This window comes from Colletotrichum gloeosporioides (assembly GCF_011800055.1).
Source record: "Colletotrichum gloeosporioides strain Lc1 chromosome Unknown consensus_103, whole genome shotgun sequence".
Lineage (NCBI taxonomy): Eukaryota > Fungi > Ascomycota > Sordariomycetes > Glomerellales > Glomerellaceae > Colletotrichum > Colletotrichum gloeosporioides.
Window position 1 is genome coordinate 148,558 of NW_025544748.1, and position 13,625 is coordinate 162,182.

The window sequence follows — 13,625 nt, forward strand, 5'->3', positions numbered from 1 at the left end:
GGGCACCGGTATCAAAGCCCGTGATTGGACTCGTTAGAATCAGGGAGGATTGCTAGTCCCGACACCCGGAACTCCCACGACTGCTGGAGGAGAGGTCATACAACGCCCACACTGGTTGGCGAACAGCAAGCCAAGTGGCTGATACGACCGGCGATAGGAAGCGGGGATGAATTCCGCATGGACATGAATAAAGAAGCAATCCACTGCTAATTGTGTCAGGCCCGTGATCTTACGCGATAGGACCTGAGATGCGGCCATGAAAGATTCTGATAGACCTCCAGCAATAGTCCACTTCGTTCAACGACCTTGCCTGATGGTAGTCTCTCTCGTTACCATTATTTGGTTCCTAAAGTCTCCTCGCAGTTCCTGGCCCACGTGCCCTGTCTTCGGCTCCGCCGTCACATGAGAGTAGACCGCAGGCACAGCCCCCGACTGGCTGGCTATCATATCCTTGAGCACAAGCTCCTCGGTGCTGACCTCCCTTTGAGTGTTGTTGCTCTTTAGCTCCTTGAAGTTGCTGCGGCCGATCCCCGATGAGCTCCCGTATCGTGGGTAGGCGCTAGTCCCGCTCTTGTGAGCGGACGACAGGCCTGCTCCTGGAAGCCACTTCGCGAGCAACGGCCGGAGGGTCGGCAGAGAGGCGGCGATGATAGAGGTGTTGAGTTCGATGGCGGACCAGATCGCGGCGCCGATATTCTCCCAGGGGGGGTCCTCGCTGTAGACCGCGGTGCGGAGGGTGAACATTCTATAGACGGAGATGATACACACACTACCCACCAAGGTTAGTTGTACATCACTAGAAGAAAGATCGGCTGGCAGGCATAGTGGGAGCCCAGCACTTACAAGAAGCCAAGAGAGAAGACTCCAAACAACATGGCTTTCTGCTTCTTAGGAAGCCGCAGCTTGAGAACGGATGGCAGAGGAATGCAGAAGATCATAATGTCCGTGGCCATGCTCATGGCTGAGGAAAAGTACCAAATTGGGAGCGTGTTGAGACAGAAGCTGGCGGTACTGGGAACGATGATGGAGATTGGCAGGCACGATGTGCCGAGTAACGTAGCTTGAGCGCATGCCCACAGGACAACAAACACCATCGCCCAGAGGCAGATTCTTTGAACTCCCTTGGAAGGGAAGACGCGTCGGTATTGGAAGAGAAAAGAAACTTTAACGACGTTCATCCCCATGTTGTAATGGAGGACAGCAACAAGCAGAAACTGATCGGTGGTAAGTCACTGGGTACCGATCGGGAGTTCATGCAACAGCTTGTCTTACCTTGAGCTGTTGAAGCGTTTCTTCCAGAGACACGTTCTCCACATGCCTTCCCATACCATACTTGACCTCTGCATCAACCTGTCAGCATTGCCGCGGAGAGGGTCAGAGAGAGAAACCTACCAAGACAAGTTGCGACTGTCACAACTATTGCGAACAACTATTGAAAGGGTTAGTGTTGTGTAATTGAAGAGAATCCACGCCCGATTTGCTCTCACCTCTGCAACCACGATACTCAAGTCATCTTTCCCAGCAGTCCTCAGGAGCATTAGTCGTGTATAGAGTCTGAGGGAGAGAACGGCCGCTGAAGCAGCGACGAAGCCAATCGCAATACCGCTCACAATATGTCCGTTTGATTCAGTGCGAATCACAGCGGGCGTGGCAGCCATGGCTGCTGATGCTGACCGCCGGGCGAAGACTCGAAAACGATAAAGGGGAAGATCAGAAGATCCACAGATCCAGTCTTGATCTTCAAGGACCCAGGTCAGTGCCAACGTCTTAGCCTTATACTGAAGATCTCGACGATCAGAACGGCAAACTCTTTACATAACCTCGGGGGCCATCTCGCGACCATGAATCACTTCCTGCGTCTCCTGCAGAGGGGCAATGTTCTATCTGTTTGGGCAACACTCGGAGGAGACTTCTACTCTGATCCAGAGAACGGCGAAGTGTGTCTCTGCATGCAGGGGTGATGTAGCCGAGACGGCAGGAACGGAAGCACCTGCATCTCTATGGCGAGGGTTCGTCTCATTTGAGTCTGGGTTCTGGGTGACTGCCCGTTCCTGGCTGCAGTCACATACAGTGGAAAACAAGATTTGTGCTCAGGAGCCTCAACCCTGCTGTGCCTCTCATGTCCCGAGCTTCCCGAATCTTAACGGTTCTTCAGGGAAAGTGGCTTTGTTTAATTAGACATGCGATTATGTCCTGCATCGCCGCAGCTCTCATGTCCGACATCGAGACTGAGTTCCACGTCTGCTCTTCATGCGGCCTTCGATCGGGCCCCTTTCCGAACATTCTTCTACGTCAAAGAAACAAATTCCTATTTCATGGGGCGATGCCATCGAGCCCCCCTATCCTTCTGATTCTTTCACACATACGAGACAAACTCATCATTCAAAGCTCGGCCGATTCAATTTCTTCTTTCGGCCGTTCCGTCCATCCATCCATGGTTGCAATTACGTTATTTCAACCAATACGACAGCGCACGGACGATGTTCATAAAGCCAGTCTTCGTTTGTACGGTACGTTTGCTCGGGCCCCTTTCTGCGTAGAGCTTCGCGGGGTTGAAGTATGTGATAGTCTAGATGCGACTTGGTGGGTTCCAACGAGGGACGAACCTTGCCTAACTCCCCTTTACCCTGGAAGACCATTGAATCCTGGCGATAGACGCATGGTCCCTGCCACTGCCAGATTGCCTACTTGCCTATCTGTGATGGCCGAGGAAAGAAGAATCTGATCATAGACACAACCCAGGCGCACCTCGACCCTGGCTAAACCAGCAACCTGCTTCAACAAACCCTGTTCCGCGAGATGTGCCTCACACATGCAGTAGCGTGTTGTCGGTAGAAGTCAGGATTTAGCCTAGCAGTGTCTGTTGCGACTGAGACCGGGCCAAGTGTCTTGAAGAGGACGAAAGAGGGAACAACCCTGGCGGGATTACATACTCGCTGTCGCTAATGATACTGCGCTGCAGATAAACTTGTTGGAACGAATTTCTCCAAATCCCGAGTCATCTTTCGATTCGATGAAGGAATGCATTCTATGGGGTCTGCCGGGGTGGAGCGGGGGATTGGGCCCGGGGTAAAATGCAGAGTAAGGGTCTTGGGCCAATGGAAGATCAGAGAGGAGTGAATACGCGTTCCAACAACATCCCACGGTGCAACGCCACAGCTCGATCATGCCAGAGATTTTATGGTGTGTTTCCTGTGGAATAGGAGGAAGATAGGGGAGTCTCATAGTGCAGAATCCTTCGCAAGCCACCTACTTTTTCAATACGCACAACTCCGATCACAAGAGCATTCGTTACGACACCGACGGAGAGTCTTTGTGAAGTCTGTTATCCCCAGACTGACCCTTCTTTTTCGCCCCATACAGACAGGGCTTAGTCTTATTCTTAATCCAACTGTCTCCTCTCACCGGGACCCGCCTGCAAAGGTCACCGTTGGCGCTAACCCCAGGGATGCCCTCCGCCGCCCCTCTTTGCAACCCGCTGACAGGGATCTCCCTGAAATACGAAGCATCGCCCTCTAGCCGAAGGAGACGTTTGACGTGGTGGGGTTGCCCTCGATGTTCGTGAGCGTTACCATGTCCGCACTGACCTGGAGATCGGGGATGTATTCGTCTGTTGGTGTCAGTCCAGCCTCTGCTCCGCCTCGGGCAACGTTGACGGGTCTGCTGGAAGTTATTGGAGAACGGAGTGCGGGTAGATCCATGGGGTCTGACCCTTGACAGCCGCATTTCGCGCACTGATGCAAGTAGCTCTTTGCCACAGGCACCATCTCTTTAATCCACCATATTTTGAGGAGAAGTCTTGCTGGATTCTCTATCCGGAAGACTCTTGCCGGTCAGTGCCACATTGATGGATGTGTCGGCACATGCGGTCAGCGATCGCAACACACGATAGAGCGTGCGCCCACTTCGACTTGAACGTCTGTATTGATAGGAACTTCCTCACTTAAGCAACCATAATGGTGTCTGATGAAATCATCCTAGTAGTCTTGAAGAAGTCAGGTTATTAAGACTTGCTGCCCCCGTACATGTCCGCAGTCTTTGTGGCATGACAGCGCAGGAAGATATCTCCGATGTAATGTCGCTTAACCTTGTCTATTCGTAGGTCTCAACGCCAAGTCCTGTCTCTGTCTGCCAGGGGAGGATTAGCGCCGCTCATAAACCAGGTGCTTTTGCTTGCAGCATGTGTCAGCTATTGGGCCTGGAGCAATAACCAAGGTCGCGTCCCTGACAGCATGCTTTTCTCCAAAGTCTCCGCATAGCACCGCAGTCGAAGTCGTACCTGGTGAGCAATGAGCTTACAATACCCATATTATTGACATCTACTAGGTATTCTCTGCCCAATGGGGACGCCCGGATGGTTCCCGGGGTAAACGTCTTCAAAGCCCCCAATCCGACATAGGAGCGCATGAATAAAGCATTCGTAATGAGAAAAACGACTTCGATTGCAGAATCTCCTCCCGTAAGCGGTTTAGTCGACCGAGATACCCAGCCTGATGGCTCTTCACCACGTGAAGTATGAGCCATCATCGGCATGTACAAAAACAAGCTGCCCTCCCATCCAATAAGCAGACCATCCAGACCACAAGCCACAATTTTGCGTCAACCTCAATCATCAACGGCCGTCACTCTTTTCACTTTGCCCAAGATGATGTTTTACAAGGCTTGGCCAGCAGCTGTTCTGCTGTTTGGTGTCACTTCGGCCCAGGACAAGACTTACGACTATGTACGTCCATCTACCGACCTCTCTTGCCTCAATGATGTAGCTGACCCTCCACACAGGTCATTGTAGGAGGAGGTACGGCTGGTTCGGCCCTGGCAACACGCCTGAGTCTAGGCCTGCCGGATGCCCAGATCTTGCTTCTTGAAGCCGGCCCGTCTGCCCTTGATGAGCTCCGCATCAACGTCCCGGGTCTAAGAGGCTCAATCCTGGGAACGAACTTTGACTGGAACTTCACCACTGTTGACCAGAGCGGTCTTGGTGGTCGCCAGATCTTTGTCAACCGCGGCAAGGTCTTGGGTGGCTCATCGGCCATGAACTACCTTTGCTACGACCGTGCTTCGTCCCCGGAATACGAATCATGGGCTGAGATGGGTAGCGAAGGCTGGACTTGGGACGTCATGATCGATGCCATGACGAAGTCAGAGAACTTCACCGGCTCGGACAAGGATACTCGTGGTCGCATTGGTCCTATCCGCAACACGTACAACCGCGTCATCTACGATGTGCTTAACACATGGCAACCGGCCGGCAGCGAGCTTGGTCTTCCTATAAACGCGGAGGGCAACATGCACGGCAACCCCATTGGAATCATGTTCCAGGGCACCAACATCAACAATGTCGACTACAGCCGCTCTTACAGCGCCAACAGCTACTTGCCTCTCGCCGGTTCTAACCTCGTTGTTCAGACGAGTGCTCAGGTTGTCAAGGTTAATCTTGAGAAGGTCTACGAAACTGAGTACGTCGCCACGGGGGTCACACTCGCTGACGGTAGTGTTATCAATGCTACCAAGGAGGTCATTCTCTCTGCCGGCTCGGTACAGAGCCCTGGCCTGCTCGAGCTTTCTGGCATCGGTCAAACTGCGGTGCTTGAGGCTGCTGGGGTAGCGCCTCTGGTCGACCTTCCTGGAGTCGGCGAGAACTACCAAGACCACATCCGTACTTCCAACGTGTACCGCCTCAAGGATGGCATCGACTCATTCGACAACCTCATTTTTGACGCCAACGGAGAGAACGCCACCGCTGAGCTCCAAAAGTGGATCGATGGAGAGGTGTCTCTTTACGACTACACCTCAGCTGCCTACGGGTTCTTGAACTGGGGCCAAGTCGACAGCCAAGCCCAGGCCGACATCATTGCTCTTGCCGAGACTGCCGTGGGCGCCAGCACTAGTCCCATCGACAAGAAGAAGCTCGAGTTCCTCAAGAACGACGCTGTTCCGGACTACGAGCTCATCTTCGAGGCCAACCACGTCGGTGCGGCTGGGTACCCTGGCTCCGGCAAGTTCATCACGATTTTCAGCACCGTCATGCACGCCCTCAGCCGCGGAAATGTGCACATTGACCCGACCAACCCGACAGGCAAGCCGATCATCGACCCCAAGTACCTCAACAACGAACACGACATCAAGGCTGCGGCGGAGGGTGCTAAGTTTGCTCGCAAGATCGCCGAGACGGGCCCTATCTCTGCGATGTGGGAGGCCGAGACAGAGCCAGGCCCAGATGTCCAAACCGATGAGCAGTTTAGCGAGTTTGCAGTCAACACGGTCAACAGCTTTTACCATCCTGTCGGCACTTGCTCTCTTCTGCCTCGAGATGACGGTGGTGTTGTGGATGCCGATCTCAAGGTCTATGGAACTACAAACTTGCGCGTGGTGGACAACAGCATCATTCCTATCATTCTCTCTGGTCACATTCAGACGGCTGCTTATGGCATTGCGGAGGTTGCCGCTGCAAAGATTATTGCCCAATCCACCTCAGTAGTGTAGCAAGATATCAGACGTGCTTGTGCATTTGTTTAGATAGATCTCAAGTGTGGCATAGGTCCAGTTAGCCGATCTGATGAGACTCTCGGTTACAAATCTAAAAGACCACTAACCCAGACATCCTAGAGACATTGTTCTGAGATTTTAGTCCGCAGCTGTTTAGTGTAAACGCTCGTTCCCATCGTATTTGACTCGAGGTGTGACAAAGTATAAAACTTCATTGATACTTCGGATTACGCGGCGACTCTCAGGCTTCAGTTCATCATTGAAGTCTGAGTCATCGTCTGACTCAGGGGCGTACCACAATGCGCTCAATCCCACTCCCAAAGCCCCCATGATGTCTGCCCTGGCCGAGTCGCCGACCATAAGAATTCGGTCAGTCGGATAGCCCAGCATGTCGATGACAAATTGAAATGCCCGACTATCCGGCTTACTGTATCCTATCACCTCTGAGCTAATCAGACAGTCGACGAGAGGAAGTATGCCAAGAGCAGCCGCCTTTTCCTCTTGATGTTTCTGTTGTCCATTTGTGAGGATGACGACCGTTATTCCCATAATTCTCAACCGTTGCAGGGTCTCCAGGCTGTGGGTGGTTGTACTGTATGCGGCGCGGTATATTGTCTTATATCTGTCGCGAAACCTTTCCATCTCAGCCTGTGATGGAGTGGGAAGACGAAGAGTGGTGAAGAAATTTCGGACCTTCTCGATATCTTTCGCTTCGTAGGTAATTTTGTTTGCGAGATAATCATCGTAGGCGCGATTAAGTGCACGTTGGTATGCGAGGTTGAGCGTTCCGATGGGAAATTGTTTTAATTCGGGCCACATACTTTGCAGTTTTGCCATAGCCTGTATCGAGGAATGAGTATGATCGAATAGAGTACCGTCTAGGTCAAAGATGACCGCATCGAAAGGTCGAGCATTCTGCGTGGGTTTGGCGGACATGGTTTGTGTTCTTTGAGAAGTTGGAGCAAACTGAACCGTGTGGTATTAATGGATGATCAAGAAAGAAAGCCGAGCAATACACGTTGGTAGAGAAGAAGAAACGAGAAAGCTCAAGCTATTAACTTATTCCCTTCTGACTTTTTCCTTCGCAGTTTGCCGGCTGGAGGAGGCGCACCTTTTCGGCCGGGTACGTAGGCTTATATGCGTGCGTTATGCGGCAGGAAATCCACGCTCTACAGAAATGTTCCGATTAAGCTCAACACCGTCTAAATTTCATGTTTATGATCTAATTAATGATGCTGTTAGAATGTCACTTCATCCGTTGCATCTCTTACACTCTTCATCGCCCTCCTCAGACGCTTTTGATCCTCAGCACCCACCGCTACGTCGGCCAAGCTAACGCCGGTGTCTGGGTCCTCGTACCAACTGATGATGCACATCTGTCCACTCACAAACTTCTCCCTGAACTCACTGATAAACTCCGCCCGTGTCTTCTTCAAACTGATGGAAAATGAGGAGCCACTCCAGAAGCCACGGCTGGTAAAGTGACCTTGAAGGAGAGGGAGGCACAGAGACCCGGATGTCCTAATGTTGAGATCAACAACGTGGAAATGGGAGAAGTCTTCTTCCTGTCTTCCATTTGCTGTGTGGCCGTTTGGCTTTTGTCCGTTTGTCGTTGGTGCCGTTTCAAGAACGTCAGCCCCAGCAGGTCCAACGTACCCATGGCTCCTGAGCCAAACGGCGATCTTCTTGACCAAAGCGCCAAACTTCCTCTTCAACTCGTCCTGTCGTGAGTAGTTGATCGTGCTTCCAATCCACGCCTTGTCGTCATCAATCATTTGCTCCGAAGCCGCGAGGAAGATGGGGTCGCTCCCATCATCAGTGACGAAAAACGTCAGACCGTAATCTCCAATGGGATTCTCAACCAGGTCCGAGAGTACAAGCGCTGCAGGGCGTAGGTGGACGTTGGAATCTGTGACTGAAGACAGGAGCTTTCGAAGGATGCCGTCCCTAAAATCCTGCACGACCTTTTCTCGGTCTTCCTCGGTGTTGATGATGTAGGTGCCCGCCCCTCCAAACGTTTGTTGGTTCTTGAGCACGAACGGAAGGGGATGCGCCTTGAGGTCGGCAAAGATCTTTTCGCTCTGCTTCTCAAACCATTCGCCTCGCCCACCTGAGCAGGCTTGAGGAATGACGAACTCAGCCGTGTCGCCTTTGCACAGCGTGCAGCAGAGTCGCGCCTCTCCTGCGAGTCCATCAAGCTCCACAATCTTCGACTTCGGCGTCGGCAGCCCAGACTCGGCCAGGGCAGCTTTTGAGTTAAGAAACCAGTGCGTCTCGGGCGGGACAATCAGGTCATAGTCTTCCAAGCCATCCAGAACCAACTTGTATGCAATCAGGTCAATACCAGCGTCCTTGATGGGAATCTTTGATGGACCCGGGCAGAAAATGAGATCTGGTTGTTGGGTCTTGGCGAGAACTGAGATGGTTTTGTGGGCCTCATCCTTGTCATGGGCCTTTTGCTTCTCCGTCTCATCGATGTTGAAGAGGACAACAGCCGTGTCGCCGCTGATGAATGCGTCACGCTGCGGGATCAAAGATAGGTATTTGACGGCTAGCTCTTGCTGCTGCTTCTTGTCCCCTGCGTGACCGTTGGCGGATCCCTCTTTTGGGATTGAGTTGAAAGGGCTGTCCTGGTACAAATATTTCGCGTTCCGGGGAACGTTGGCGCTAAGCTCGGAGGCGGAGTTGATTCCGCAGAGAACTTGCGCTATCTTTTTGTTCGCATTCTTTGGGCTCGCTCGCCGGTAGAGGTCGGCGAGCGTGGTGTCGAGTGTTATTGTCGGTAGATTCGTCATTTTCGTCTTGTTCTTCTCGACACTGTGTGACTGAGGGGCTGTTCACAAAGGAGAACCACGACTCTAATAAGTTCTGGTGTTGTTCAAGTGAAGTCAACCCGCAGGCGCATGTGGATCTCGCTTGATCTCGCAGGCAAGGGGTAATTAACGCGTACGCGACAGCACCTCAAGCTCCCTGATGTGGCTGCGCTACGATCGACGTGACCTCTGTCTCGAAGAATGATTGGTCACTAGCGCAGATCCTTCTAACATTATGGAGCAGTTCATCCGTCGGGAAGATGACGCCTCAGCGCCCAGGAGCGCAAATCCTGTTCGACATATTGATGTCATTGTTCGAAGCCACGTTCGCAGGGGGCGGGTCGGGATTCGCTTCATTTACAGGGCAGACAGGGGCACAAGAACTGGTCGTGCGTTGCAGCACCAACATGGGTCACATGTAAGACGTTTGACGTCGGCTTCAGAGCGTCAGAGTCGCTCGTTTTCTCCAAGGCAAAATGGAACATTCTTGGGTGAACATCGGCTGTCAATGTTACCTAGGTTGCGGCTGCTGGGCTAAGCTAGATCCTGCGCGCCGATTTTGCAGCCCTATTAAGGCGGCTCTTGGCAAAGTTGCATCATTAGCCCAGCCAATAGCGCATATACCCCGGTCGCAGAGTAGCCTCAATACCGGGCTCTGGTCAGCAATACGTCATCCCGTGAGACAGCACGTCGGGGGAACATCTTTTTATTTTGACATTGAAAGGGTTTAGCTTGCCTTATGCTTGGTTTGAGGAGCGTTTTCTCCGGCGACTGGCCGTGGTTAGCTTTCATAGGATGTCTTTCGTTATTCCAAAACCATGCGCTTTCACTGATTACTGAACCCTTACAGCCCCTCTCAAGGTGTGAAGAGCTCCGCTAGTACAATCATCAACCCAAGTGGCCTCCACGAGCTACGTACTTATGAACTCGCGTTTTCAACGATGTATCGTGAGCTTAAGGCTGGTAATGTCCAAAATAACTTGTTAGTTCACAAGGCACTACAGAATGTTAATCCTCTCGCGAATGCTACAAAATTTCAGATTGCGTGTTCTGTATGTTCCTATATGTGGCGATATGCTATTTACTAGACTACAGTTTGCATGCTGACCATAGGACCAACAGGTTGGCATAATTGGCATCGAAGAACTTACCTCTACGCGCCGTGCAACAACCTAGCCTTAATAAAAACCTGCATGTCAAGTTGAAGGCCTTGGAAACAAAGCGCGTGTCTGGCAGTTATCGAACACGATTGGGTCTCCCATTTCTGAGTTAGGTGCCTAAGACAGAGGCGACTCCGGCCAAGATGATCCAAACTCATCACATGAGGTACTTAGACCCAGATTCAAAATTGCTCATCGTCCAATGCAACTATCCGTTGTTTTTGCAGCGCTCAGTAGATGATAGGGCGAGTGCTGATGGTCACACCGGAGATTCGGGTTTATGCGCATGTAGTTCCTCACGGAACCGGTCGAAACTCATATTTTGAACCTGTCGACTGTAATTATCAAGAAAACAACGACAACGTATAACAAGACCTCTATGTTGACGTTTGCACTGCCTCGGACGCGTAAGTATTCGCCAGACGATGGTTATCAATAGTGGGTCAAACCCCAGTCTTTCTCTTCGCTTTTTCGAGCTAAGAAGATGTCAGTAAGTGCATGTAACTTATCACTCCACATCCTAAGGAGATATGCTTAACCCCGCGTCAGCAGCTGGCATGGACTTCTCCTCTTCTACGGTACGGGCAAGATTTCGTACCGCAATCAGCCTCAGAATAGGCCGTGATGACTGTAGAAAGGTGTGCCCATGAAGACACTAGAGCATCGGCCGGTGATCATGCACACGCGGCGCTTGTAGTAGCCAGCATGCCGCGCACAAAAGCTGCTATCATTATGGAAATCCGGTATCTTGTCATATACATTATTGCATACTAAAGCAATCATCTCCTGGCGATATAGACGTATAAAAGTGGCTTATGTATGCTACTCGATCCTCACCATTCAAAGCAACATAGACATCAACATCCTCTCAACTTGTCGAGTCAGTCACGCCTACGTCTGTCACCGTGAACCCCTGAGAACAACGACTTGCTGTAACGACCATGGCGCTCAATGTAACGAATACAACCATGATGAGAGGCGTCGCTTGGTTCGGCCAGCCTTACAATGTCTCTGTCATCAACCTACCCGTACCCGCTATTGTCAACCAAACAGATGTTGTGGTCCGGATCACCTCTTCCGCCATCTGCGGGTCCGATCTCCACATGTATCACGGATTTGGTGGCTCTCCCGAAGTTCCCTATGGGTTTGGGCACGAAGCCGTGGGCTACATCTCGAGCATTGGAGATTCTGTGACATCCCTCTCCGTTGGCGACTATGTTATTATCCCAGATAACGCTGACGATGGCCACTGGGGCCCTTCTCATCCTCTGTCTTTCGGCGTTGGTAACCCAAACTACGGCGGCCTGCAAGGTAAGTTTGCATCCGCATAGTGTTATTGCTTTTAAAATGCCAGAAATGTCATCTTTTCAAATGAACTGCCAAAGCTGACCACACTTGCCTTCTGAAAAGCTGAATACGCGAGAGTCCCTTTTGCCGACCAGTCAGTCATTCCCATTCCGATCAACTCCACCAACACCACCGCCGAGCTCGACTATCTCATGATAGCGGATGTGTTCACAACCGGATGGCATGCACTTACATACTCGGGATTCCAAGCTGGAGATACAGTTGCGATCTTTGGCGCCGGCCCCGTTGGCCTCTTGTCTGCTTACTCTGCCAAGCTGCGCGGTGCTTCCAGAGTGTATGTTGTTGATCGCATCGCTAGCCGACTTGAGCAAGCCCAGTCTATCGGTGCCATTCCCATCGATTTCTCTCATGAGGATCCTGTTGAGGCTATCCTTCGACAAGAACCTGATGGCGTCACTCGCAGCGTTGACTGTGTAGGATTTGAATCTGTCAATGCTACCGGGGCACCCCACAATGGGATTGTGCTAGAAAACATGGTCGCAGTCACCGCCGCCTATGGAGGAATGGGAATTGGCGGCGTCTATAACGGCGGGGCAAACAGCACGGAAGGGGCGCCTTACGCAGGGACGTTGCCTGCGGATATCGCCGTACCGGTCGCCTCACTGTGGAGGAAGGGCTTGTCCGTCGGAAGCGGTATCGTTCTGCCATTGATTCAAGCACCGCCTTTGCTCGACTTGATCGCGTCCGGGGTTGCCAAGCCCAGCTTCGTCGTCACCGCTGAAATTGGTATTGAGGAGGCCCGGGAGTACTACCGTCGGTATAGTGATCACTTGGAGAACAAAGTTGTCATTCGGTTCTCTTAGATGGATTCGCTGTAGCAGTCATGATGGGACCATCTTAGGGGAACTTTGCTGCCGTCTGTCCCAAGGTTTCTCAAACAGCCGATACACATAGACTTAGTCCGCAGACTACCCAATGACTTGGGGTGAAATAGATCATCTTATGGCTATCTTCCCACAGACTAGTCTTCTCGAGCCAATTGTGCCAAGCGGAATGTTGAATTCCTTGCGGTCTATTTCAAAACGGTGCAAGGTCGCTGAAGCGAGTGTTCATTCACAACTTTGTAAAGTATGAATGGTACCATCCTTGAGTCTGGACTTTCAGCCCAGAAGACTACTTATTTGGCCGCCAAGCCGGTCGTTCCTCTCAATTCTCTCGAGAAGCAATCACCTCAAACTCCCAACTTTCATCCCCGTCCGCAGAAAGCCCTACCTCAAAATATCATGGCCAGTGAGGACGTTCCCACCCCTCCCTACATTGCAGAGACTGCTACGTAACCGATCAATCAATCCCCACCTTTTCCATTGCCTCCGGAAGTAACGGCACATTTTATCAATCTTGTCCCAGGATCGGCACCCTTTACCTTCGCTTACCCTGAGCCCTCGGCATTTTGGCTAAGCCGCGACATCCAACATGAAGACTGGGCCGCCTTTACTTCCAACCTCGTCAAACCCGGGCGTTCTGGTGCCGCCGGCGACGCAACCCTTCCAGCGGATTCGAAAGGGCAGCCATTGTCGGGTGTGCAAGGCCCTGAATACGAGGAGCAAATCAGCCGCATGCGCGGGGAGCTCGCTCGATGGAACGAAACATTCTTCAGGCCGCGAGGAATGAAAGTCATCTCAGGCGAGGATTATCGCGCAGAAACACAGCCATCGTCCTCCCAAGCCCAGAGTGGCGGCTCCGGAGGCGGTGCCGACAAGAAGTGGAAGTTCGGGCCGGACAAATTTGGCTTCCAAATTGGAGGCGCGTTGTTGGGAATCGACATGTCAAAGCCCGCCAAGGACCAGTGAACCTCACC

The 13,625-nt window shown here is 52.0% G+C and overlaps 6 protein-coding genes across 6 annotated transcripts; 3 read left to right on the forward strand and 3 right to left on the reverse strand.

Annotated features, from left to right (window-relative positions):
• Nucleotides 1-297: 297 nt before the first annotated feature.
• Nucleotides 298-1,658, reverse strand: GCG54_00003886 (uncharacterized protein; the record flags this gene model as incomplete). Its single annotated transcript, XM_045403946.1, has 5 exons — nt 298-769; nt 844-1,214; nt 1,273-1,340; nt 1,393-1,429; nt 1,488-1,658. 5 exons carry the CDS (start codon nt 1,656-1,658, stop codon nt 298-300), a joined length of 1,119 nt encoding a protein of 372 aa, XP_045257146.1.
• Nucleotides 1,659-4,645: 2,987 nt separating this feature from the next.
• Nucleotides 4,646-6,483, forward strand: GCG54_00003887 (Dehydrogenase mpl7; the record flags this gene model as incomplete). Its single annotated transcript, XM_045403947.1, has 2 exons — nt 4,646-4,723; nt 4,780-6,483. The coding sequence occupies 2 exons, from the start codon at nt 4,646-4,648 to the stop codon at nt 6,481-6,483; spliced, it is 1,782 nt and encodes a 593-aa protein (XP_045257147.1).
• A 156-nt stretch (nt 6,484-6,639) lies between these two features.
• On the reverse strand, nt 6,640-7,422 carry GCG54_00003888 (Glyceraldehyde 3-phosphate phosphatase; the record flags this gene model as incomplete). Its single annotated transcript, XM_045403948.1, has 1 exon — nt 6,640-7,422. The coding sequence occupies one exon, from the start codon at nt 7,420-7,422 to the stop codon at nt 6,640-6,642; it is 783 nt and encodes a 260-aa protein (XP_045257148.1).
• A 302-nt stretch (nt 7,423-7,724) lies between these two features.
• GCG54_00003889 (uncharacterized protein) lies at nt 7,725-9,281 on the reverse strand (the record flags this gene model as incomplete). Its single annotated transcript, XM_045403949.1, has 1 exon — nt 7,725-9,281. The coding sequence occupies one exon, from the start codon at nt 9,279-9,281 to the stop codon at nt 7,725-7,727; it is 1,557 nt and encodes a 518-aa protein (XP_045257149.1).
• A 2,119-nt stretch (nt 9,282-11,400) lies between these two features.
• Nucleotides 11,401-12,630, forward strand: GCG54_00003890 (S-(hydroxymethyl)glutathione dehydrogenase; the record flags this gene model as incomplete). Its single annotated transcript, XM_045403950.1, has 2 exons — nt 11,401-11,770; nt 11,870-12,630. The coding sequence occupies 2 exons, from the start codon at nt 11,401-11,403 to the stop codon at nt 12,628-12,630; spliced, it is 1,131 nt and encodes a 376-aa protein (XP_045257150.1).
• A 420-nt stretch (nt 12,631-13,050) lies between these two features.
• GCG54_00003891 (uncharacterized protein) lies at nt 13,051-13,617 on the forward strand (the record flags this gene model as incomplete). The annotated part of the gene is made up of 2 exons (XM_045403951.1): nt 13,051-13,057; nt 13,175-13,617. 2 exons carry the CDS (start codon nt 13,051-13,053, stop codon nt 13,615-13,617), a joined length of 450 nt encoding a protein of 149 aa, XP_045257151.1.
• Between the last annotated feature and the right edge of the window lie 8 nt (nt 13,618-13,625).